This window comes from Pseudorasbora parva, chromosome 23 (assembly GCF_024679245.1).
Source record: "Pseudorasbora parva isolate DD20220531a chromosome 23, ASM2467924v1, whole genome shotgun sequence".
Classification (NCBI taxonomy): Eukaryota; Metazoa; Chordata; class Actinopteri; order Cypriniformes; family Gobionidae; genus Pseudorasbora; species Pseudorasbora parva.
The window spans coordinates 11,612,297-11,637,226 of record NC_090194.1 but is presented as its reverse complement, the minus strand read 5'-3'; the positions used below and the strand labels follow the sequence as shown (position 1 = coordinate 11,637,226).

Below are 24,930 nucleotides of genomic sequence, written 5' to 3'. Positions count from 1 at the left end.
GTGTGTGTGTGTGTGTGTGTGTGTGTGTGTGTGTGTGTGTGTGTGTGTGTGTGTGTGTGTGTGTGTGTGTGTGTGTGTGTTTGCAGTTATGCAACTGCATTTTCATCTGACCCAACCCTGTCATGGGAAAATAGAATATCAAACTTCAAGACTAGTTTTCATTGCAACGTCTCCGAATACAAAATCACATCAGAGCAGAAGATCTCATGGGCTTCTCTGGAGACTCATATCAAATTGATCATTTCATATTTTACATCTGCAAAATAATATTCGGTATGCAGCAGGACTCTACAAACATCAAAAGCAGTCATTATGTGTTGAGAGAGAGAGAGACTGCCCCCTAGTGCCAGTCCATCGAAGTGGACATTTAAAGGTGGGGAAAAATGTTCTTAATATCAATCCCAAAATTAAAATGCAGAAATATGAAGCCCATCTATAATATCTCTGTGTTCCAGATTAGGGTATATTACATATTTGAGTATTTTGGTGCTAAAAAAGATTGTTTGTCCTTGTCTTGTCAGATGTGATCTATCTATCTATCTATCCGCCTGTCCGTCCGTCCGTCCATCCATCCATCCATTGATCTGTATGTCTGTGATAGATAGATAGATAGATAGATAGATAGATAGATAGATAGATAGATAGATAGATAGATAGATAGATAGATAGATAGATAGATAGATAGATAGATAGATAGATAGATAGATAGATAGATAGATAGATAGATAGATAGATAGATAGAAAATAATAAGTAAGCAGCTCCAAATGTATTTGTACACCTCCATAATGTAATAACTAAAAATCATATATGAAAAATAAATATATATTCTTTTTGATATTTCATCAATTATGGCAAAAAGTTCCATAAATCCTGGTGCATATGTTATTTACTAATGGATGGTTACTAGTTTTACTTTTCACAATTGCTTTTATTATCTGATGATTACATGAATACACACTTTTTCAGTAGACAAAGAAATTAAGGCTCTCCAAATTGCACCATCATTCTGCACACTACACGGTCCGTTACAGCAGGCGTCCATCTCAACAGAGAGAGTGACAGACAGCAGATGAATGAGGCGCTGTGACATCTTCATACTCAGGCAGGTCGGGATCCCAATCAGCTTCAAGCCGCAGGTCCCTTCGCACAGTTAATTAAATCAGTCTGCAAGAGACAGAGCTCCATCAATCCAGACCACAGCCAATGCATGTACCACCAACTGTAATTATTACTGTTCCATTACAGTCAAGAAGATTTCATGAACATTTCTCCAGCTAGCAATCAAAGATTTCCTGGAAGAGGGTATTAAGTGGAAAAACATGATGCATGGAGTGACAGGAGAGGTTTTGTTGTTTTTCACCAAGTAAAAGAGCATGGCGAATTCACTTAACCAAGGGTTTTCAATTACAGACCCAATAATGACCCCCATCCAGACTCTTAGACAAAGACACAACAAGGTATATTTTCTCAGGAAAACTTTTAATGAAGAATGAAAACGTTTTTTTAAATAAGAATATAAACTAACTTTGCTACGTTAATGCCAAAACAATCACTAGTTTAAAAGTCATTAAATTAGTTAATAGTTAGAAATGGTAATGAAAAAAATAATATATCATATTGCATTATTGTGTGTGTGTGTGTGTGTGTGTGTGTGTGTGTGTGTGTGTGTGCGTGCGTGCGTGCGTGCGTGCGTGCGTGCGTGCGTGCGTGCGTGCGTGTGTGTGTGTGTTGTACTAGGGGTGGAACAGTACACAAAAATGAGAGTACGGTAAGTCACGGTACAGTGGAGAGAAAACAAACCATGTTTTTTTTTTTTTATTAAACAGTGGTTTACTGAAAAAAACTATATATGTAGCCTAGTTATAAAGTTGGCAGCAACACACTGCAGTTTAAGGTGCTGCTGTAATTGGGGGAAGAGATTTGAAGGGCTTACACGTTTGTGGTACTATTCAATCCTAGGGGGCAAACTCAGAGTTTGAAAGTATCGCAACTACTGGTTAAAATAACGCTTTATTTGTTTGGTACACATACATACTGAACCAAAAGACGCATACCGAAACTTTTTAGTATGAATACGTGTACCATTACACCCCTATACACACTATGTGGACAAAAGTATTGGGACACCTGACCATTATACCAACAGGGACCACAATGGCATCGCATTCTAAATACAAAGACATTTAAATGTAGTTGGTCCTGCCTTTACAGCCATAACAGCTTCCACTCGACTGGGAAGGCTTTCCACAAGATTTTGGAGTGTTTCTGTGAGACCTGTTTAGAGCATTTGTGAGGTCAGGCACTGATGTTGGTCGAGAAGTCCTGCCTTGCAATCTCTGTTCCAGTTCGTCCCAGAGGTGTTCGATGGGGTTGAGGTCAGGGCTCCATGTGGGCCAGTCAAGTTCTTCCACACCAAACTCATCCAACCGTGTCTTTATGGACCTTGATTTTTGCACAGTCATGCTGGAACGGAAAAGGGCTTTGCTTAAACTGTTCCCACATAATTGGAAGCATAGAGTTGTCCAAAATGTATTGGTATGCTGAAGCATTACGGCTTCCCTTCATTGGGAGTACGGAGCATATAGCCAAGGCTTGGAAAACAGAGGTTACCATTATAATACCATTATCCCTCCTCTTCCAAACAGTTGACAGAGTCCATTGGCGGCGTGCTTTACACCACTCCAGCCGACATTTGTCATTGTACTTGGTGATGTGAGGCTTGCATGCAGCTGCACAGCCATGGAAACCCATTCCATGAAGCTTCCGTCACACAGTTTTTTGCGCTGATACTCTTTTCTCTGTTTATTATATTTTTTAAAGTTGCCAGCCACGGCCAGCATTTTGTTATAATTTTCATAAACGTTTATGGCCCTCAGAAAATGTAGTTTTATGAATATCTAATATTTTTTACCAACACTTGAATGTGGGTAAGTTTCATGAAAAACCAACATTTAGAAGAAAAAGCTGAGAAGACTTCAACGTGCACAAGCAATGCTTTTATCGCTTGTTTCTGCTTCTTTTTTTACCTGTGTTTTGATCCTGAGATTCTCGACTCTTTCAGAAGATGTGTAATAGCGACGTATAACAGTGAAAACATGGATTGCTGACAAATTCTGTCAAAGGCGGGGAAACGTTGCCTCATAAATAACGGAAAATTCTGTCAATGGCGGGGGTTAATGACAGATGTTTTTTCTTTTATGTATATGTTTTTATATGCACCATGTGACTTTACGTGCTCTTCACTCCATTAGCTGCTGATATTTTTAACAATACCACTTACAGTTGACCATGGAATATTTAACACGGATCAAATTTCATGAACTGACTTATTGCAAAGGTTGCATCCTACCTTTTTTCACAAATGTTTGTAAATGCAGACTACATGGCTAGGTGCTTGATTAAAGCACCTGTATTCAATAATTAAGATGTCTGTTGCAATACTTTTGTCCATATAATGTATACCGGTATTCAACATACCGGCACAACTCTTATTAATCACCTCCCTTGATTTCGACTGAGAAAGGCATGTTACATTCGCCTCCCCTTCAACCTCAAATTGTCATAAGTTGAATAAATATCATCTGGACTTTGCGTGGGGTTGCAGAGGGGAGCAGCGGCCTGTGTGCTGTAGAAGAAGTCATGCTCAGCTAGGTAATCTGCCCCATCATGAGCTCTTTGATTAGCCTCGATGACCTCCTCTGGTTCGCCATACTCAGGACTGACAACCCACGCAGCTCTGGCTTGGAATTCCTGTGGATCTGCATAAATTGGTTCTGCACTGATGTTCTGTACTGCGTCATTAATTGCTAATTGCTGGATGGAATCACCCAACAAATCAGTCAAATCCTCTGCGGCCATCGTCTCTTCATGTGCACCTTCTTCCCGGGAGATCGCGAATTCAGACAACTGCGAAATGTCAGCGTTGGTCTTGAAAGCGTCTTGGAGAGATGCAGAGTGCTGGAGAGCTTTTCTCAGGTTTTGCCAGTGCATTTTAGGGTCTGAAGGGGAAGTGGCTTTTGGCTGAGCTTTTGATACTGTGGCGTAGACTACTTCCTTATTCTCGGGGTCGGTGTCAATGCTCCTCTCTTGACTTTCGCTTTGTGGCTCTATTACACTCAAAGAAAAGCTCCGCCAGGCAGGGTTGAGCATTTTTGATGGATGCTGAAGTGCTCTCTGCATTTTGCCCTCAGGTAACAAGTCAGAACCTTGACTTTCTATGGTGTAGTCGCACGCTTCAACCGTGGCCACGGTTTCTTGATCTCTACTTTGTTCTGCATGGTCAATGCTGTTCGGCTTGACTGTAGAAGGTCTGGGTAGATTTTGGATGGCTGCACTGACAACATTGAACAGTCTTTCACCCTGATGGGTTGCAAACTCGAAATTCCCCTCGCCGGATTCACATCTGCGACCAGCCTCAAAGGAAAAAGACAGCTGAGGGAAAGAAAAGAGAAGGGAAAGTTATGAAATCTATTTCAGACCAGAGATGTTTGTCCACAATCACTCGGGCGTTAATAAAGAAAGGCTGTTTATTTCCCAAGAGAAAAAGAATGCAAATTAAATTCAATATGTTTAAATAAGGAAATTGTTGTTTTTTTTAAATCTCACACCTGCACAGTGACTACACGTGTGCGCTTTTGAAATTAAAGCGTGAAGAAAAATTACATATTTACATTAAAGGGTCAATGACAAGATTAAGGAAAGAACAGATCACAATTTAATATTTGTATTTATTTGTTGGTTTCATAGTTTAAAAAACTTTAAAACTTTTATACCATTTTCAAGTAACTATCATTTAAAAATATTATGTGGTGTAACCGAATTTTAAAAAAAATCCTTTCACCTTGAATACGTGTGCACACAAGTGTGTAGATATTTTAAAATAGTTATATATCATTAATTCATTTATAAATATCGATACTGCACTGTAAAAAATATTTAGAAAAAAGTTACCTGGTTGCCTTAAAATTTTGAGTTCATTAAAATTAAAATTTTGAGTTAATACAATGAACATTTTTTGAGATTCGACAACCTTTATTCAAATATTGTTAAAAGATTTTGTAAGCATATTGGGTAATTTTGTGGTTTGTGTTTTATTCGTGATGACACATTGAAACATGCCAAATAGTGCTATTTTCATGATTTATCAATTTTTTTATGTGGTTCAGATACAATAATATTTTGAGTTTCTATTTATTAAACAAATTTCCTTCATTGTATCAACTCAAATTTTTAATTTCAATAAACTCAAAATTTTAAGGCAACCAGGTTACTTACTTTTTTAACCAACAAAAACAACAACAAAAATTTACAGTGCAATATTTTTATAGTAAATACATTAATATTTTGTAATATTGTGAACTATTATTATAATTTAAAAATAAATTTGAAATAAATGTAAAAATAAAATGTTCTACTTTCTACTAATTTATTTGTGTGATGACAAAGTTGAATTTTAGCCATTACTTCAGTGTCACATGACCCTTCAGACAGGGCTCAACATTAAGCATGTTCATGTGTGACCCCAGCTTACCGTGTCTTGTCCAAACTTCCTTACGTAACAGTACGGCCATTTGAAAAGCACTTCCTTAGTTTTAACGTTCTTTAGGATTAAGCAGTCCGGCTGGGGTGTAAGGATGTAGTCACCGTACAGTTTGCACCGAAGGGCCGCCTCTGTGCCCACTGCTATAACCAGAAAATCTCGAACTGCAAGACAAAAGAAACTTGTGAGTGTTAGCACAAAATGATATAAGGGAAAAAACAACAACATGGGAATATCTTGTCCTTTGCAGTCTGAACAGCCCACAATAAAATGAGGAATAGTACAAAATGTTAGTCGTTGTTCACCCTTCCAAAGCTCTCAATTCTCACCAAAGCTTGTTTTCAAAAATGTCTAATATTTATTTATATAAATAAATAAATAAATAAATACATTCTAGATGCGGTTTGATGTCCTTTATGTCATAAAACGTGATTGTATTTTCATCTCTAATTCAGTGAGGATTTTAGTTCTTTTTGAAACTTGCTGAATAAAACACCAATTCATTTATTGCATGAATAAAGAGCATTTTGAGCATTCTGCTAACTTGTTTTGTGATCAACAGAAGAAAGAAAGTCATAAGAGTTTGGAACAGAGTGAGTAAATTACTTAAGGACGGGCTGTTTCTTTAAATATTTACATCCACTCCCGCAATTTCAACTTATGAACTTTCCACATGGGTGCAAGGACAATATAGCTAAATCACAAGTCACTGAAACATAGACTTGCACCCGAAGTCAGCAGGGAACACAACCTATTGCTTTTCCTCTGGAGATAGCTTTGAAATTCAAAATTGGATGTCCACAGGAGCAGGAAGAAGCCAGAGAAGGCAGACCCGTCTAAGTTCAGCCTTTGTTCCTTCAGTTGATGTTCACAGCTGTCATTTTCTGAGCCTCTTCCTCCTCGCTCTACATCTTCCAGGATGAAACAAGCTCTCAGACTGTTGGCTTGTTGCCCTGTGAGGCCTCACCCGTGACCGTGAATGTCAAATTTACTTGTTTTTCCTGTTCGCTCTCGTTTGCAGTGCTGCTGAGGGAGATTGTTACATGCAGCCGTGCACAGTTCTCTTGCTATCTGGAGATACAGGTGGCCCACGTGTCAAGCACGACTCCTGGATGACTCACTGGACACATGCTATAGTTCGTGTCAGATTTTAAGCTTCAGATTTAACTGGATGAAGAACAAGAATCGCTTTATTTTGTCCTTTGCATGTCTTCTTCATTTGATGTTTTAGTAAATGTTGATTATCAATATTTCATTTAGCCTCATAATTATGGATATAAAATAGTTAAGTGATAGTTCACCCAAAAATGAAAATTTGCTGTTTAGGCATCCAGGGCATCCAAGATGTAGGTGTGTTTGTTTCTTCAGTAGAACACAAATGAAGATTTTTAATTCCAACCGCTACTCGTATAATGAATCTTAATCAAAAAACACATAGACATACGAATCCATATTAAACCCTGTGGCTTGTCTTAAGACAACCCGATCACACATAAATGCGTATAAATAGTACGAGTGTGCAATGCCGTGGAATGTATACGCCAAAACTCATTTTGGCGTGCATATGATACGCTGTTTTTCGCGTGCATATGATACGCACTTTATGGCGTATATATGACACGCGCTTGGGTAGGTTTAGGGTGGTGGGGCGTATATATGACACGCGCTTGGGTAGGTTTAGGGTGGTGGGGCGTATATATGACACGCTCTTGGGTAGGTTTAGGGTAGTGGGGCGTATATATATGACACGCGCTTGGGTAGGTTTAGGGTAGTGGGGCGTATATATGACACGCGCTTGGGTAGGTTTAGGGTGGTGGGGCGTATATATGACACGCGCTTGGGTAGGTTTAGGGTAGTGGGGCGTATATATGACACGCGCTTGGGTAGGTTTAGGGTAGTGGGGCGTATATATGACACGCGCTTGGGTAGGTTTAGGGTAGTGGGGCGTATATATGACACGCGCTTGGGTAGGTTTAGGGTAGTGGGGCGTATATATATGACACGCGCTTGGGTAGGTTTAGGGTAGTGGGGCGTATATATGACACGCGCTTGGGTAGGTTTAGGGTGGTGGGGCGTATATATGACACGCGCTTGGGTAGGTTTAGGGTAGTGGGGCGTATATATGACACGCGCTTGGGTAGGTTTAGGGTAGTGGGGCGTATATATGACACGCGCTTGGGTAGGTTTAGGGTAGTGGGGCGTATATATATGACACGCGCTTGGGTAGGTTTAGGGTGGTGGGGCGTATATATGACACGCGCTTGGGTAGGTTTAGGGTGGTGGGGCGTATATATGACACGCTCTTGGGTAGGTTTAGGGTAGTGGGGCGTATATATGACACGCGCTTGGGTAGGTTTAGGGTAGTGGGGCGTATATATGACACGCGCTTGGGTAGGTTTAGGGTAGTGGGGCGTATATATGACACGCGCTTGGGTAGGTTTAGGGTAGTGGGGCGTATATATGACACGCGCTTGGGTAGGTTTAGGGTGGTGGGGTGGGGGGTTCGTATGTATAATACGCCATAAAATGCGTATCATATGCACGCGAAAAACAGCGTGCCATAGACACGCCAAAATGAGTTTTGGCGTATACATTCCACGACATTGCACACTCGTACTATTTATACGCATTTTTGTGAGAATACCTTGCTTAAGACACAAAATGATCAGTTTGTGTGAGAAACTGAACAGTATTTATATAATTTTTTACCTCAAATACAACACTATGTACATCAGCCGTCCCCGCGCCATCACTGCCAGCAAGTGAGGTCAAATTACACGATATGGAGTAAAGATACGCACAAGGGATCCCTTACATTTACATTTACATTTAATAATTTACATTTAATCATTTAGCAGACGCTTTTATCCAAAGCGACTTACAAAAAAGGGGAGAGCAATAGAAGCAACGAAACAAACAAGGCCAACAACCTGTAAGAGCTGTAAGAAGTCTCAATTAATTAGCACAGTACACAAGTTGTTTTTTTTTGTTGTTTTTTGTTTTTTTCACTGCTTGTATCCCATTGAGATATGCCATTGACCTCACTTGCAGGAAGTGATGGCACGGCAGCAGCGTTTGTACATAGTGTTGTATTTGAGATAAAAATTATATAAATACTGTTCGGTTTCTCACACAAACCGATCATTTCGTGTCTTAAGACATCAATGTGTCGCCACGAGCCACAGGGTTTAATATGGATTCGTATGTCTATGTGTTCTTTACTCTTATAGTGACTCTCGCAGAAATACACCCCATTGACATGCAATATACGAGCAACTGTTGGAGTTAAAAATATTAATTTGTGTTCAACTGAAGAAACAAACACACCTACATCTTGGATGCCCTGGGGGTAACCAGATAAACATCACATTTTCATTTTGGGTGAACTATCCCTTTAAGTCTAATTGCTGTGGGTCACATCTGCTCAGTATTTGCAGTTTGCTAACCATAAAAAATCAAAATCAATTGTGAGACAAGTCTCTCATACAATCTGTGTGATAAGCACAATTTGTATAATGCACATGTAGGGCGTTTCAAATCTGTCACTTATAAGTGTCTATGTAGGCAGCAACACAGCACACATAGGTTCTGAAATAGAGCTATTGTCTCTTTATTGTACGCCACCATCATTCACTTGAACACCCTTGATTTTTAATACAGCTGTTGACAAGGAATTTTGTTTAAGTTGTCAATGGGGGGGGGGGGGGGGGGGTCTTGCAAACTTTCTTTATTATGTTTTCCTGGTTTGATTTGTGCTTTGGTGGAGGACTTGACAATTACTTGTATGTGTTCATTTATGTTAAACTGACTCCCGGTGCCCATCTTGATTTCAAGGGTGTCTGATGAGATCTGCCAAGTGTTAATCAGCCTCTGATTGTTGGGTCACTGATTAAAAAGAGTCTCAACGACCCCAGTTCATCAGCATATTACGCAGATCAGAAGAGACTATACATTAATTAGCCATCCATTCTGTACGGTAGTGTAATTGTGCACATATATTTATTTTTTACATGTCTTAAGTGTCATCTCTTTGCTAATTTCAGAGAGTGTGTGATCAAAAACATTTTTGCCACTAATTGGTTGCCTGTTCGCCTTCTACATTCATGTTTAAACCCACAGCGGTATCAAAGGCACAGTTAAACCACAGCAGCACCGGCGGTATTATTAGAGACCACCACAAGCCCAGTGTGAAGTTTACTTCAATACGAAACTGTAACACCTGCATAAATAAGATTCAGAGACTGAATCGGATTCACTAGATGAGTCAGGGGCTTCTCGGAGGAAAGAAAATGTGATTCCAGCTAAGAGCTGCTGTACTATCTTGACTCTCAAACTATAGATCAGAGAAAAAAATACCACTTCCTTCCTATCTGGCCCATGGGTGTTGCATCTATCGGCTAAGAATATACAACAGGAACTACAACACTAGGTTTGCTGACCCAGAACACTCTGTTTGTCTTTAGATGCCACTAATCCTGTCAGGGTTGCTATGTTCAGAAAAAGCACCATACTTCTTTTACTATTGCAATGCAGTGTGCAGTATGAAGTGTGCATAGGATGCAAATGTTTAGTGTGCATGGAACTCTCAGGTGACCTGTTACATTTGCGCAAGTTTAAAACATTCTAGCAGAGCCCAGAGCATGAGTTTCTTATGGCAACCGTTATTTTTCGAATGCATCACTTGTTATTTCCATGGCAACACATAATACTTGCCATGTGACACACCACAGCTGCAATGGACCCTTTTCACAGACTGTGATGACACGTTTTGAAAATATTTATATTTTCTTTTGAAATGTATATACATTTATAACACTATACTTTGTATTTGTACCTTTGCATCAAATTTAAAAAAAGGTAATGCTTTACTGTGAAGGTGTTTAGCAGGGGGAGTGATGGTGAAGTTGACATCTTTCTCTCTTCTGACTGCCGTCCCACATAGGAGGGGACATTCTCGCAACCTTGTGCAACGTTCCCTAAAAGTTCTCTAAAGGTGCCCAAAAATCCAGAACCTTGAATAGAACATTAGGGACATTCCTAAAACGTCCTCTTTTGGTTATGATAGTGCTACAGTTCAAGGTTCCTTAAATGACTTTAGCGGGAGGCTCCATTTTGGTTATTTTATGGTCACATTGCAACATTACAAAGAGGACATTTGGGATGTTAACAGAATGTTCCCACATGGTCTTCTTTTGGTCATATAAAACATTCCTTATATGACTTTAAGGGGACGTTCCATTTTGGTAATTATGGTCACATGGCAACGTTTCAAAGAGGACATTTAGGATGTTAACAGAACGTTCCCATTTGGTTCCCTGTTAGTCAGATGGGACTGTGCTGCAACATATATCTTGTTCAGTGCAGTGGTCTCTACATTACATTTCCATAACTTGAGCTTCAGGGAACCAACCTAAAATGTTATTTTTTGATCCTATTTAGGTCCTTCCATCAAGTTTACTGAAGAGTAAACTGAGTACACTGAAAATACTGAGAACGTTCTAGGAACATCACATTTACAAGTAAAATATGGTCTCCTAAACGTTCCGAAAACATCCTGAATGTTCAGTGAATGTCCTCCAAATAACGTCCCCCAACCTTATAAAGAACTCCACATCATGACATCTCGGAATATTCTGGGAGTGTTACTTAGGCGACGTCCTTGACATAAAGCGGGGATTTTCTGGGAGTGTACAATTTTTTTAGAGGGGGTTATCAATCTCTATCTATTTTTCTATGAAAACACTATTGGTTTTCTTTTGCTATTTGAGCAAATGAGAACACGAAAATAAATGTAATGTATTTCTAATTCACCATTATAGAATTGTACCCAACTATGATAACTTTCCATCTGAAAAAACCTTTGAAAAGGGTCAATAGTATGACGTCACTTTTTGTGCATGTTTTTCTTCCAAAATATTCACACAATTGTTATCTATGTCATCAACTATGTAAGTAAATGTGTTTTTGTTTTTTTGTTCTTTAAACCTTTATAATGATCATGTTAGTTGATCTATAGCACACAATGGGCACCGATAGACAGACAGACAGACAGACAGACAGACAGACAGACAGACAGACAGACAGACAGCTAGATAGATAGATAGATAGATAGATAGATAGATAGATAGATAGATAGATAGATAGATAGATAGATAGATAGATAGATAGATAGATAGATAGATAGATAGATAGATAGATAGATAGATAGATAGATAGATAGATAGATAGATAGATAGATAGATAGATAGATAGATAGATAGATAGATAGATAGATAGATAGATAGATAGATAGATAGATAGATAGATAGATAGATAGATCTGATTATGTGAAAGTCCCTCCCTCAAGGCCACAATTGAACATGTTTAGTTTCCACCTGCTCCCAGTTTTTTGTCGAGCTTCTACACAAAACATCATACACCACCCACAACCGACTTGAAACACTCCTGCTCACCCAATCAAATCTATCAGGGGGTGGTTGAAATCCAATTATTCTTAAACTGCTGTGAGTCTGACCTCTATAGCATCTTTAAACTTACCATCACTGAGTTTAAGGGACCGGCAGCTAGATGGTGAAGCATTTCATGTCAGCTTGACAACTAGATTGAGATCTTTTGCATACAAAGACGTCTTAATTTGTACGTTTTTTATGAATAATAGCCATTTTGTAAAATGTACATTGGGAAATGAAATATAAGAGACATTAAGAGATAGTTAAGAGAAGGAAGATGAACATAATCACTTCATGTTCTGCCAAGTCTAGCGATTTGCTCATAATTAAAAGCTATTTGCTCAGTCCTCAACCAAGGACACTGAAAATTGAGACTATTATGTTCAAAATAGCATATAAACATAATACTCTTATTATTTCTGCCATACACAGTGTAAAAATGCAAATGTTACGCATGAACGGAATATGATAAAGGCCTAAATGTATAGTATGCAACTAGAGATGCTGTGTGGGATTCCATAATGCAGTGAATCATGACCTTGCATTTTTCAGTAGTTGAAGAAATTATATGAATTTTTGTAAGGGGATAGTTTTAGAGGAATTTTCTCTTTAACATATTTAATTGGTCATGAAAGAAATAAGTTTAAATCACCATCAAATTATTTCTCTATACTTTTTAAAACTTTTTTCCTGGTTCTTATTTGTCAAGGGAGACGTCAATAAAGAACTGTTTTGTGTAATGGCATGGCGTATGAAAATGAGGATGTGATGCGTCACCCCTCAGACGAAAATAGAAGCATGCTGAAGTTCATAAAGCACTGAGTTACAGTCAAACAATCCTCTCTCTCTCTCTCTCTCTCTCTCTCTCTCTCTCTCTCTCTCTCTCTATCTATCTCTCTCTCTCTCTCTCTCCCCTTTGCGTGTCATTCTGTCTGTACATGCTGCTCTAAAAACTTGCACAACGGAACCTAGACAGAGCCCTCATGACAGTCTGGGATCTTTTACCTTAAGTGGTAAAACAGAAGTTAGAATGATTTGCTCTTCTGTCCCAAATTCGGTCAGGCAGTGACACTCCGTTCTAAGATTTGGAACAACATAATTTAAAGCTAATGGTTTCCATTTTAACACACACACAAAAGATTGCTCTTGCAAAAGTCACAGCCACAGCGCTAGCACGTTTTGTTGCAAGGCAGTTTCTGTTGTTGGTGTTTCGCTAGTTGTTTACCGATTCAAATTCAGACATTCCCCTGGACCCTCTTTCAATGTAACTCTATGGGATGTTTGGGCTGTTTTACAGTCCACCGGGGGGAAATCACAACTCCAGTTGCTTTTCATTTATGTCCGGGATAAGTTACACAACAGAAACTTAGTAATAGTGCCAGTGATGCTTGCCTTAGTGCCACAAAAAGAAGTGCCCTGTTGTCAATGATACACAAGGCCAATAAAAATCTTGAAATAGATGAAAAGGAAGAAGCAGGAAGTCAATAAGAAGTCGCCTTGGGTGAATCGGAGGACAGCTTGCATCCCTCTGCTTCATTTCATTTGTCGTCTCCCCTGAATGAGCTCTCTCTATACATACACCTGAAAACAGTGTCTCCTCTTTCCTGTCCTTTAATGGAATCAAGGTTGGCCACCTGTGGCCCAAATGGGCAATTTGACTCAGGCCTGAGGTTTCACTTGAAAAAGAGGCTGCTCGTCCTTGCAATAGGACAAACTAAAATAGCTTCTCTCTCTCCTCTCTGTCCCTCCAACATCACTAATAGTATGCGTTAGGGTGCGCTGCAACAAACCCCTATTCAGCTATATGAAAAATAGACTAAGATAATTAATACTGTTATTATTGTCTCCAAACTGCTCAAAGTATAGGTTTGTAAAAAAATTGCATAATGCCAGTCTATGGTCTTCATTGGCTGCCTGGGAGAAACAACGCCATCGTTTGAGTGCTGAGGAAGTTCCAGAAGAAAAAAAATTCATATCACTGTAAAAAACAAAATATTGTTGGTTTAACTTAAAAAAGTAAAAAAGTTGGTTGACTTAAAATGTTGAGTTCATTGAAATTAAAAGTTTGAGTTAATTCAATGAAGGAAATTGGTTTAATAAATAAAAACTCAAAATATTAAAGTATCTGAACCACATAATTAAAATTTTAAAAATGTTGTGATAAATCATGAAAATAGCACAATTTGGCATGTTTCACTGCATTATTACAAATAAAGCAAATTTTTATGTAATATGCTTACTAAATCTTTTAATATTATTTGAATAAAGGACGATGTCATTTCTCAAAAATGTTCATTGTATTAACTCAAAGTTTTAATTTCAATAATCTCAAAATTGTAAGGCAACCAAGTAACTTACTTTTTAAATATTTTTTTAGTGGTGGGCCATTATTACTTATTATGTGCTGCGTTAACGTGAGACTCTTAGTGGGCGATACAAAAAATAATGCCGTTAATCTTTGGGTTGGTAGCTGGGTCTATACCAGCGTTTCCCAACCGGGGTGCCGTCTGATGGGAGCAAGGGTGCGTGTAAAAGGTGCCAATACGCACTTGCCCCGCGGTTCATCTCACATCTGATGACGCATCTTTAATATGGGTTAACTTGAAAATATTGCTTTATGTATGTTTCTGTCGATGGATACACGTGCTGGCTTCTCAGTGATACGCTACAACAGTGTTCGAACTATACTGTGGCCTTTGGGGGAGCCCACTTTTTTTTTTTTTTTTGTAGGGGGCATATACAGTAAAAGGTTCTGGATGCCTCATAAGAGGACTTGTATATTCCTTCACACACAGAGGAGCGGGTCAAAATATCGCCTAATGCCATTGCGGAGAGAGACTCTATTCTTTCCGGTGAAATCACAAAACAAAATACACACAAACGTGTCCCTGCTCTTAATATACAATCATTGAAGAACATCTTTGATTTTAATAAAGCGAAAAAAACACACGAATTGATAGGTCAAAAAGCCACCCACAAATAGTCTATAAACAAAGAATCCGGCTGTCTTTGAGTAGACATGAACAACGGTTAAAGTTACTGAACATGTACTGAACAGTTCAGTACATGTCAACACAAAGATTCGTAGAAAAAACTAACATGAGTGGAATTTGAACCGCAGCGCCACCACACCTTGATGGTCATGACAAGAACAGCATGTATAGTTATCTTTATTGAAGTGAATTAGATTTAAATCGCCGTCATGCATAAATTAATTATATATTTTTAGAAATTTTACATATAATAATCCACGATGATTACATTACACAAAACTGAAATTGCACCTCAAAATAACACAGTGTCAATATTTTTTGAGACCCCCCAAAATTTCACAAATCATGTTTTCAGGGGAGCCCATGTCTTATTTAGGGGAGCCGAGCTCCCCCTAGCTCCCCCGTAGTTCGCACCCTGCGCTACAACAACAGCGATAATAAAAGAAAAACGTGGGCAAAGCGGTCTCTCTTTGTAAACTGTTCAATGCATGCGAGTGCTGCCGTATGTTCGAATATGACTAGTCATTATTGCCGTCATCACCCGACATCCGCGTGTAGAGCCAGAAGACGCGAATGAGAACTTGCGCGCACTGTGAGAACATCTGTCTCTGTGCATCATCCGAGAGCGCACACTCGTCTCACAGCGAGCAAATATTGAGTTATCTTTCAAGTCTTGCGCTTGAACGGACAAACTCACACAAAAAGTATGTCAACATGTCCATCTTGATGAGTATCCAAGCAGACATAGTCTGTGTATGCCTTAAGTGAACTTTATACAGTCGAGAAAGACAATGCATATCCTTCCATTAGGTCTTAAAGGGGCAGTAGCCTTTACTGCTGTCTGTTTAATGTCAAATAAAAGATGAGGACATCACTCGCTGCTCTTGATTGAATAGCTTGTGTAAGTTTAATAAGGATTAATCTAACAGTGAAATATGTAACTATTTTACATTTGATTACTTTCAATTCAATTTCTCTACCTAAACACTAATGTTAGACCTACCTGAAAAACCTGAAAAGCATTGTTTATTTTATTATTATCTTTGCTCAATAGTGTTTATTTGTGCTGCTGCTTGTATTTAAGTTATTTGTTCTTATTTTCTTTATTTTTATTTGACTGTAGTACTTTTTTCCCTGAACACACAGAACCGTACTGGAACCGTGAACCTAAAACCGGGATACAAACCGAACAATGAGCAATCTGTACCATTACACCCCTAGCGTAACGTATGTGACAGGGAAGCACACACATTCTGAAAGCCTTCGGCAGAATACAGATGAGCCATTTTAATCTAGGTCAATCTAGATTCATTTCAAAATTAATCTAGATTTTAAAAAATCCCACCTCTAATTTTTTAACAGTGTCGTAACGGGTATATTTTGCAGTGTTCACACCATGTCATAATTACCATAATTTCAAGAGGGCAACACGTGACGTTCTGTTTAGAGTTGTTCACATCCTCTGACTCATGATTATGCCTTTCTATGGCAACACTATCAACACCTAAATTAATCAACACAAGTCAGAGCTTTCAGAAAATGTCCAGTTTACAAGTTGTAATTACAAGTTCTATGGGGAAGGGAATGCATTTTATAAGTTGGAATATTCTAATTATGGTAATTACGATGTGAACACACTGTAAGCAGTGGACCAATCACAACTGACTGGGCCATCTGACCAAACAGAGCAAAGTAGACACTGGGAAAAGAGAGGTTTAGAGAAACTGAATCCTTGATCAAACCATTTCAGACAATGTGACAGGAAAATGATGTGTTTTGCAGTGACGTGCAGTGGTGTTCTGAAATGTGGAAGCAAAGTCCTTAATGAGAATGATGATTGAATGACTTAATGAGAATATATATATATATATATATATATATATATATATATATATATATATATATATATATATATATATATTTTTTTTTTTTTTTTCCCGCAAGAACCAATTATATCCAATCAAAGCGTGATGACTTTCGCAATGATTGAGTGACTTTCCCCGTTCATTCTCAGTTACCCCCCACCAAACCCACCACATGCTTTAGTGGGGTCGGTTAAAGGAACTGTAAGAAATGTATTTCAATTAATCATAAAATGGCCCTGATATGTCACTGGACATTAAGAAATCATGTTCATTTCAAATACTTATATAACTGACAACAGTAGTCCGGCCAGGATACACTCTCAGAAAAAAAGGTACAGTGCTGTCACTGAGGTACAAAAGTGAAAAAGTACATCTTTGTACCTTGCTCACCCCTAAATAAAAGGTACATATCAGTACTTTAAGAGTGCAAATTAGTACCCTAAAGGTGCATAGTAGAACCTTAAAGGCACATATTAGTACCTTTTTGGTTTTGTACTTAAGGGTATCGCCCCAGTGACAGAAATGTTCCTTTTTTTCTGACAGTGTATTGTCATTTAAAAGTTGTTGCTGCAGCCCTCAACTGATGTTGTTGATGTTGACATGTTGTGCTTTGGCCTGAAGCTCCGCCTCCACCTATCTACCAATCACAAAGCTCAGCTCTGCCAGCTCTGCTCTACTTATCACAGCTACAGATCTACAAACGTTCCTGCTGAATCCTGCAGCCTATCTGGCAACCTCGAGTCAGGGGGGAGGGGGAGAGGGGATACGCCTGCAATACCAGTTTTGGCCACAATCTTACATACAATAACTTTAAAACTTAGGGGAGGCAAGAGAGACGCTGTAACTTTACCTGCTGATGTCGCTGTTGTTTAGAAAAAACAAGTGATTTATACACTTTTTAATGTCACTTTTGTATATATATATATATATATATATATATATATATATATATATATATATATATATATATATATATATATATTTGCGTAGTTTTAATCGTGAAATATGGATTATTTTATTTCAGTTTTTTTTTGAGGAGGCACTGCCTCCCTTGGAAATGCCCCTGATGTAAACCTAGGAGATCTCCAAAACAAAATAAGGAACCTTTAAAATAGCATAGAGGCACTTTAAGATCACCTAAATATATATATATATTGTTAGTTGTGACATGAACTGGCTTACCACTCTCTGCCGTCTCATAGAGAGAGTTGTCTTGGATTTCTTTGGTGCTGGAACTGCTTTCGGGATCAGAATAGATGCAACTCTCTCTTTGTTCAGCCTCGATGTTCTGAAAAGCATTAAGTGGTTTTAAAGTGTGCCATCTGCAGGCTATCTGAATGTGTCCATTATGTGTTACAAGCAATTAGCAAAACGCTCGTCATCATTATGTGCTGTGATTTGATGTCATTCAACCTACAGGGAACGCCTGCTCGCACAGACTCCTGATCCAGCCCATCACCTCTGAAAGATGGGCAGCGAAGACGTAAAGTTTGTCTGAGGTCTCCAGGAGAAAGGCAGCGCAGTCTTTGGGGCAGTCAGCCATCTCGTTCTCTGATATGCGGATGCATTCTCGCAGCCGGATCACCTGTTTGTAGTCGGGTTTGCGTTTGCTGGAGCTCTTTTTGATGGAGGAGTGTTTGTGCTCGTACAGCTCCAGCCGTGCTACGCTGCGTCTGCCCTCGGCCACCACCACACACCACACCTTCCTCCATCGCTGAAGAGGACACACGCACATAGTCTGTTATAGCCTATGCTCGGTTGGTGCTATGTGAATATATGAGCCTGTTTAGCCTACACTAAAGCAGCGGTTCGCAACTGGTTTGGCCATTGGAGCAACAATAGCTTATAATTTATTTCTCAAAAATGGTGCAGACACACACACACACACACACACACACACACACTTAAACATACACATAAACTGTAACTGATGAATAAACAACAATATATGGTACAACTATTAAATTACATAAAGTCATCAGAACATAAAATAGCACAAAGTGAAAATAAAGTTGTAGCCTTTTTGGGTTACGGTTGCAGAAACAGTTACCACAAACCTATACTTTTGGGGTAATTGTGGGATTTCATTTGTTGCATGGTCCTAATTTTATTAATTGGCAGAGTGCAAAGTTGTTGTTTTTTTTGTGTGTGTTTTTTTATCCGTTTATGGTAACACTTTACTTGAAGGGGTGTGCATAAGACTGACATGACACCTTCATAATCATGACATGATACGTGTCATGAATATGAAGGATTTTTTTATGCATGTTTATGACAACTGTCATTAAGTGTCATTCGCTTAATTATGTCATTTATAATGCAATGATGACATTTCGGAGTTGTCTTTGTTATGACAACTTGACATAAACCAATACATCATAACCTGTCAGAGTCTTTGTCATGACAACTTGACATTACCAAGACAACATAACCTGTCATAAACAGACATGAAATGACGTAGCAGATTAATTATCAGATTTAAGAAACTTACTTAGCTTATAGGGTTAACCTTAAACTGTCATGTGGTTGGTTTTGATGTTGACTGAGGCCATTATAATGTCAATTTTTTTTCAGTGGCACAAGTTTAATTTGTCATTAAAATGTAATTGGGTGTTAATATGCTGTCAAATTATTTTTTAATAACAGCATCATTAATATTTTTCAGTTCATTATGTTTTATTTTATTTTTTAAGTTTCCTCCACCAACTTCAACAGAAGGCTAGATAATAGACAATTTCAAATGTCTTAAAAATATGAAAAGGAGTTCGAGAAATAAAATCAATCATTTAATTTTTAAGACCTGCCCTCTCACAGAACTGACTCTTAAAAACACAAGGCATGAATTTATACACAGGTGACCAGCACCAATTAACGCAAAAAGGGGAAAACACGTACACTAAATAAACATATATATATATATATATATATATATATATATATATATATATATATATATATATATATATATATATATATATATCAACATCATATACACACATAAACAAACAGAAAAATAACACTTTGTCTAATGACTTCACTTTATAAATTATCTTCCGATGTATAAAAATAAGAGGAATAGTCTTTAGAGTCCCACCCCGGGCTGAACAAGGAATGTTTGCGACTAGATCCAAGGGGGTAATCTAGCGCTCGGAAAGCGTTCCACCCATAGGGGCTGCCATTGCTAACCAAGCCATCACCTGCTGTTAGCATCCCATTGACTCCCATTCATTTTTGAGTCACTTTGACAGTGAATAACTTTACATCTGAGACGTTTAAAGACTCCATTTGTCCATTGTTTATTTCTAAAGAAACACGACAATGTATAAAAGGCTCCATTACCTTGTATCTTACACTATCGCCCCGCAGAAGCTGTTTTTGTAAAAATAGGCTAACGATTGCGTCATAACCAACGCGACTCTGTCGCACAGTTGAGAAATTACCGTATAGACATGAGGAGACGCTCGCAGGCAATCTTTTACTGTCTATGAGACAGTCTGGGGGACGTGGAGACATAAAGTCTGATAAAGTCAAGGGAGAAGAATGGGGAGAAGCCCATAGTGAGCCAAAAGCAACAGGAGAAAATATTTAAACAACGTGATTCAGCTTTCACTTTCCACATCTACTAGAAGACCTACAGCTGTCAGACAGGAGGCTCACGTCACAACTACGTCCTCAAGCTCAGTCTGAGCCTGCGCAGTTCGCTCAGCCATCAGGAAGTGAGTGCCCCTAGGTTGACTTCATTATTTCGCCGTTGACGTAATGGGATCGCTCGGTCCATTTCTTTTACTGTCTATGACTAGATCCTAGGCCGGAACATTATATATAGGGCCAACGTTTCCGCCCGAACCCCTTTTGACGGTGCACCAGCACACGGGACTCCGCCATAACAAACAGACAAACAAAGAAATGGTAAGAATAAACTCAAACTATTCGTTAAAGAGTGAGCGGAGCGAAAGTTTAAATAAAGTATATTAAACCCAAAATAACGTTGTTGTGAATTGTTTTTACTTACTGCAAACTAAATTGATATTAAACACCTAAACAAACTAACCTGACTGAGGCTCTGCCAACATCTGTTACAGCATACACATAACCAGTGGTGCCACCATAGACATCATAGGTGTATATGTCTATACCACTCTATCATTTTCAGTTATATTAATGGTTTTTAATGACTCTGTACGATTTCCTCTATGATGCCATATTTCAGGTCAAGCTAAATGTTCATGACACTGTTATAAAATAATTTGACAGAGTATTGACACTTAATGACATGTTAATGACAAATTCAACTTGTACCACTGTAGTTAGGTCAAGAAATATATGCATGACAATGTTATGAAATAATTTGACACAGTATTGACACTTAATGACATGTTAATGACAAATTCAACTTGTACCACTGTAGTTTAGGTCAAGAAATATATTCATGACAATGTTATAAAATAATTTGACACTTAATGACATGTAAATGACAAATTAGATTTATAAAAATATAATATCCTAATGACAGCCAACGTCAAAACCAACCACATGACAGTTTAATAATAATAATAATAGATTTTATTTATAACTCACTTTTCATTCCGAAGAATCTCAAAGTGCAACAAAGGGAAAAAATAATACATGAATAACAAGTAAAAATTACATCTCAACATCATGCCGGACGCTCGCTGATGACGCTAGCCTGGTGCAAACTTCAGCCACCATGCAGTTCAAGCCCGAGGGAGACCACCAGTGAGCAGCCGACACCCAGAAGAGAGAGCAGCCGCAGCGAGCAACATCAAATGTCCTTCAAACCAAAACCAACCACAAATTCAAACAAAAACAGAAGAGAAGCGGTGAAACAACGGCAAAAAACGTCCTCTCAGTGGCTGCCAGCAATCAGCAACAGTCCCAATAGTAGCTCTGTTAGACTAGTCACAAACATAAGAAAATAAAATAAAATCTAAATTTAATAGTAAAGTTAACATGATTTGTGGGTGGAGAAGTGGCGAACAGACAACGCCAGCGTCCTCTCCCCCACGTTGCCTAGCAACTAATGTAATGTAAACCCAAAAAGCTAAGTAGTTTCTTAAATCTGATAATAAATCTGCTATGTAATTTCATGTCTGTTTATGACAGGTTATGTTGTCTTGGTAATGTCAAGTTGTCATGACAAAGACACTGACAGGTTATGATGTATTGGTTTATGTCAAGTTGTCATAACAAAGACAACTCTGAAATGTCATCATTGCATTAAAAATGACATAATTAAGCGAATGACACTTAATGACAGTTGTTATAAACATGCATAAAAACTCCTTCATATTCATGACACGTGTCATGTCATGATTATGAAGGTGTCATGTCAGTCTTATGCACACCCCTTCAAGTAAAGTGTTACCAAATCGGCTTCTATGTTATTTTTGTTTCCATAGAACAAAATAACATTTTAATGTAAAACAGAATACCCATAATGCGCGTAACTGCCATGCCCAATGAATTCCCACGTCTCGCCAGAAGATGGCATCCGAGTTAAAGGTCCGTTTTACACGCAAATGACTCTGAATTTGCTCATATATTTACGAAAGTTTCCTGAAAGAGGCCCATTGAGTACATGGGGCAATTTCGGACACAGCCACTTTCTCAGGCACATTTTACTTAAAGGAATAGTTCCATAGGTGTAATTTGCAGGTGGGGCATGTCCCTAATAGAAAGAAACATCTCCATTTAATTTAGGGATTTGTTCATTTGTGTTAAATAAAAGGCGATCTATCACTAGAATGTGTTGGTTTTTGTCAGTAGGCTACGTTGCCGCTGTTATCAGTTCTCTTTTGGCGTTCATGCACACGCAGTCTTCACAGACAAGCGCTTTAATCTATCGCTTAACGCCACTGGTAAAATCACAAAACAAAATGCTCATAACCTTGAGGTGTCCCTGCTCTTGAAATAGACTCACCTATTGAACAACTTTGGTTAAAATAAACCTATACGAGGACGAATTAGAACCCATACAGACACAAAGGATACATACGATGCGTCCTTCAAAACAGGCCAAATAAAGGACATGAAACAAAGGCTGCCTTCCAAGGATCCTTCAAATTGAGATGACCTTCAGCAACTTTTGATGACGTAGCAGCTGAGATTTGCAACCTCCAGCCTGTGGCCCTGTCCCAAATAGCACACTTCGTGCGCACTTTCGGTCTTGTGGACTTACAATGGCCGCTGCGTGCGTGTCCGTTGAGTCCACGAGACCGCAGGGTGTCCCATTTGTCATTTTACGTCTCAGAAGTATGCTCGCGAGCGCCCCCTTTGCGGCCGTTATGCGCCCTCGATGCACACTTCTGCCGAGCCCACACTGGTGCGAGCTACGCAGCGGACTTCTTCCCGGCTGTCAAATCGGCATTACAACATGAAAGTGCTGACTCAGAGGAAGACCGTGAGGGTTTAGGGTGCCATTTGGGACGGGGCCTATGTTTTTAAAAAAACACCCAACATCTTTCCTGCACATCTTTCAAAATAAAAGTCTTGCATTGTAAAATCATTTAGAACATTTATAAACGGTTTTTGGTATGCATTTTGTTGTTTCTTTGACTATAGATCCACCAGATGAGAATGCACTTAATTTATAAATGTTAATACATTACAAATATCAAACCATATTTGATGTAACCATCAAAATAAAGACAAAAAGTGTTTAACTTTAGTGATGATCAGCTATTAGGATGAATTAAAGTATATAATGTATTGGAACACACACACTTAAAACAGTAATATTGTAAATATTATTACAATATAAAATATCTGTTTTGTATTTCAATAAATTTAAATGTAATTTATTATTGTGATGGCAAAGCTGAATTTTCAGCATCATTACTCCAGTCTTTAGTGTCGCACATCCTTCAGAAAGCAATTATAATATAATAAATTGGTGCTCAAGACAAACATGTATTATATTATTATGAATATTGAAAACAATTGTGCTGTTTAATATTTTTGTGCACATTTTTTATTTTTAAATATACATTTATATATTGGTTATAGAGGTCAATTTTGCACGCTTGTTCTCTGTTAATGGCTGCAGTTCTTTGCGGTTTTTAGTCTGTCGATGCACGTTGAATCCACGGCTATTTAAGAGACTTTAGTTCCCCTTGTGCAAAAACTGGTGACAATAATGTCACTATTTTACAGGTCCGAAAAAGACATTGAGTCTCACCTTGCCGAAGCGTTGCTGATGAAAATAAAGCGTCCCTTTTCTCCTAATGTCCTCCTCCATGGTTCTTCAGCTAGCCCTTATCTAGTTTTTCTCTCCTCCCTCTCACTTTCTTTAGGTTCCCTTGATTCTCCTTTGCTTTTAAACTGTTTGAATGACTATGAGATGCATTGCTGTAAATGGTAGACTGACCTTAGGTACATTGTCAGACTTATTTCCTGTCTAAGATGTCTAAATCAGTCACTTGGAGAAGTCAGACAGATGAGTGGGCGTGTATGGCTGTGGTAGGGTTGGTTTCCTACTCATATGATTCTTCCTGTTTGACACAATATTTAGGACTGAAGATACTGTGTATCTTCTGTGAACAGTGTGAACACGTTTAACATCCTGCCGCCTCATCAGAATCAATCAGAGATTCGCTTTTCCTCACATCTTATTTTAACAGTAAAAGCAATGCATTATTAAAATTGTTTTTATTTATTATTATTCAAAGTTCTGCATTATTGCATCTCCAATAATGTCAGTCCAAACATGATCTGCAAGATTTATTAATTTTATTTTTTATACATAATTGATCAGGAATCAAAAAATGGATGTTCATGTGCACATCAAATGTTGCATATGCACTTTTGTCACCTCAAGTCATGTGAAAATAACACTCAGGAAACCGATCAAGGCTTCTTGCTTTGGGCCTACAGTCCGGTCGTGTATCTAGAGCGCCCCTTTGTGGCGAATGGGTTGCTATTACAGCACATTCACGAACGTTACAACACAAACAAGCTCTCATACTGTATGTAGACATTTTTGTAGACCAGCAGCTGCTGATGATTTAACATTATTGTTTAGAAACTCTTATTATACCATTTTTGTCTTAGTATTTCAATAACC

General features: G+C 38.4%; 1 protein-coding gene across 1 annotated transcript; it reads right to left on the bottom strand.

Annotated features, from left to right (window-relative positions):
* Window positions 1-1,724: 1,724 nt before the first annotated feature.
* dok2l (docking protein 2-like) lies at window positions 1,725-24,308 on the bottom strand. The gene is made up of 5 exons (XM_067432994.1): window positions 24,046-24,308; window positions 18,265-18,561; window positions 18,030-18,135; window positions 5,532-5,704; window positions 1,725-4,432 (listed from the first exon to the last, which is right to left on the bottom strand). Exons 1-5 carry the CDS (start codon window positions 24,103-24,105, stop codon window positions 3,530-3,532), a joined length of 1,539 nt encoding a protein of 512 aa, XP_067289095.1. The 5' UTR covers window positions 24,106-24,308; the 3' UTR covers window positions 1,725-3,529.
* Between the last annotated feature and the right edge of the window lie 622 nt (window positions 24,309-24,930).

Excerpts from the sequence above, each read along its gene's own strand:
- dok2l (XM_067432994.1), bottom strand. The coding sequence starts at position 24,105 with ATGGAGGAGGACATTAGGAGAAAAGGGACGCTTTATTTTCATCAGCAA. Across the intron at positions 18,136-18,264 it reads TGTGCGAGCAGGCGTTCCCT|AACATCGAGGCTGAACAAAG; the intron begins GTAGGTTGAATG and ends AATGCTTTTCAG. Across the intron at positions 4,433-5,531 it reads GGAAGTTTGGACAAGACACG|CTGTCTTTTTCCTTTGAGGC; the intron begins GTAAGCTGGGGT and ends TCTTTCCCTCAG.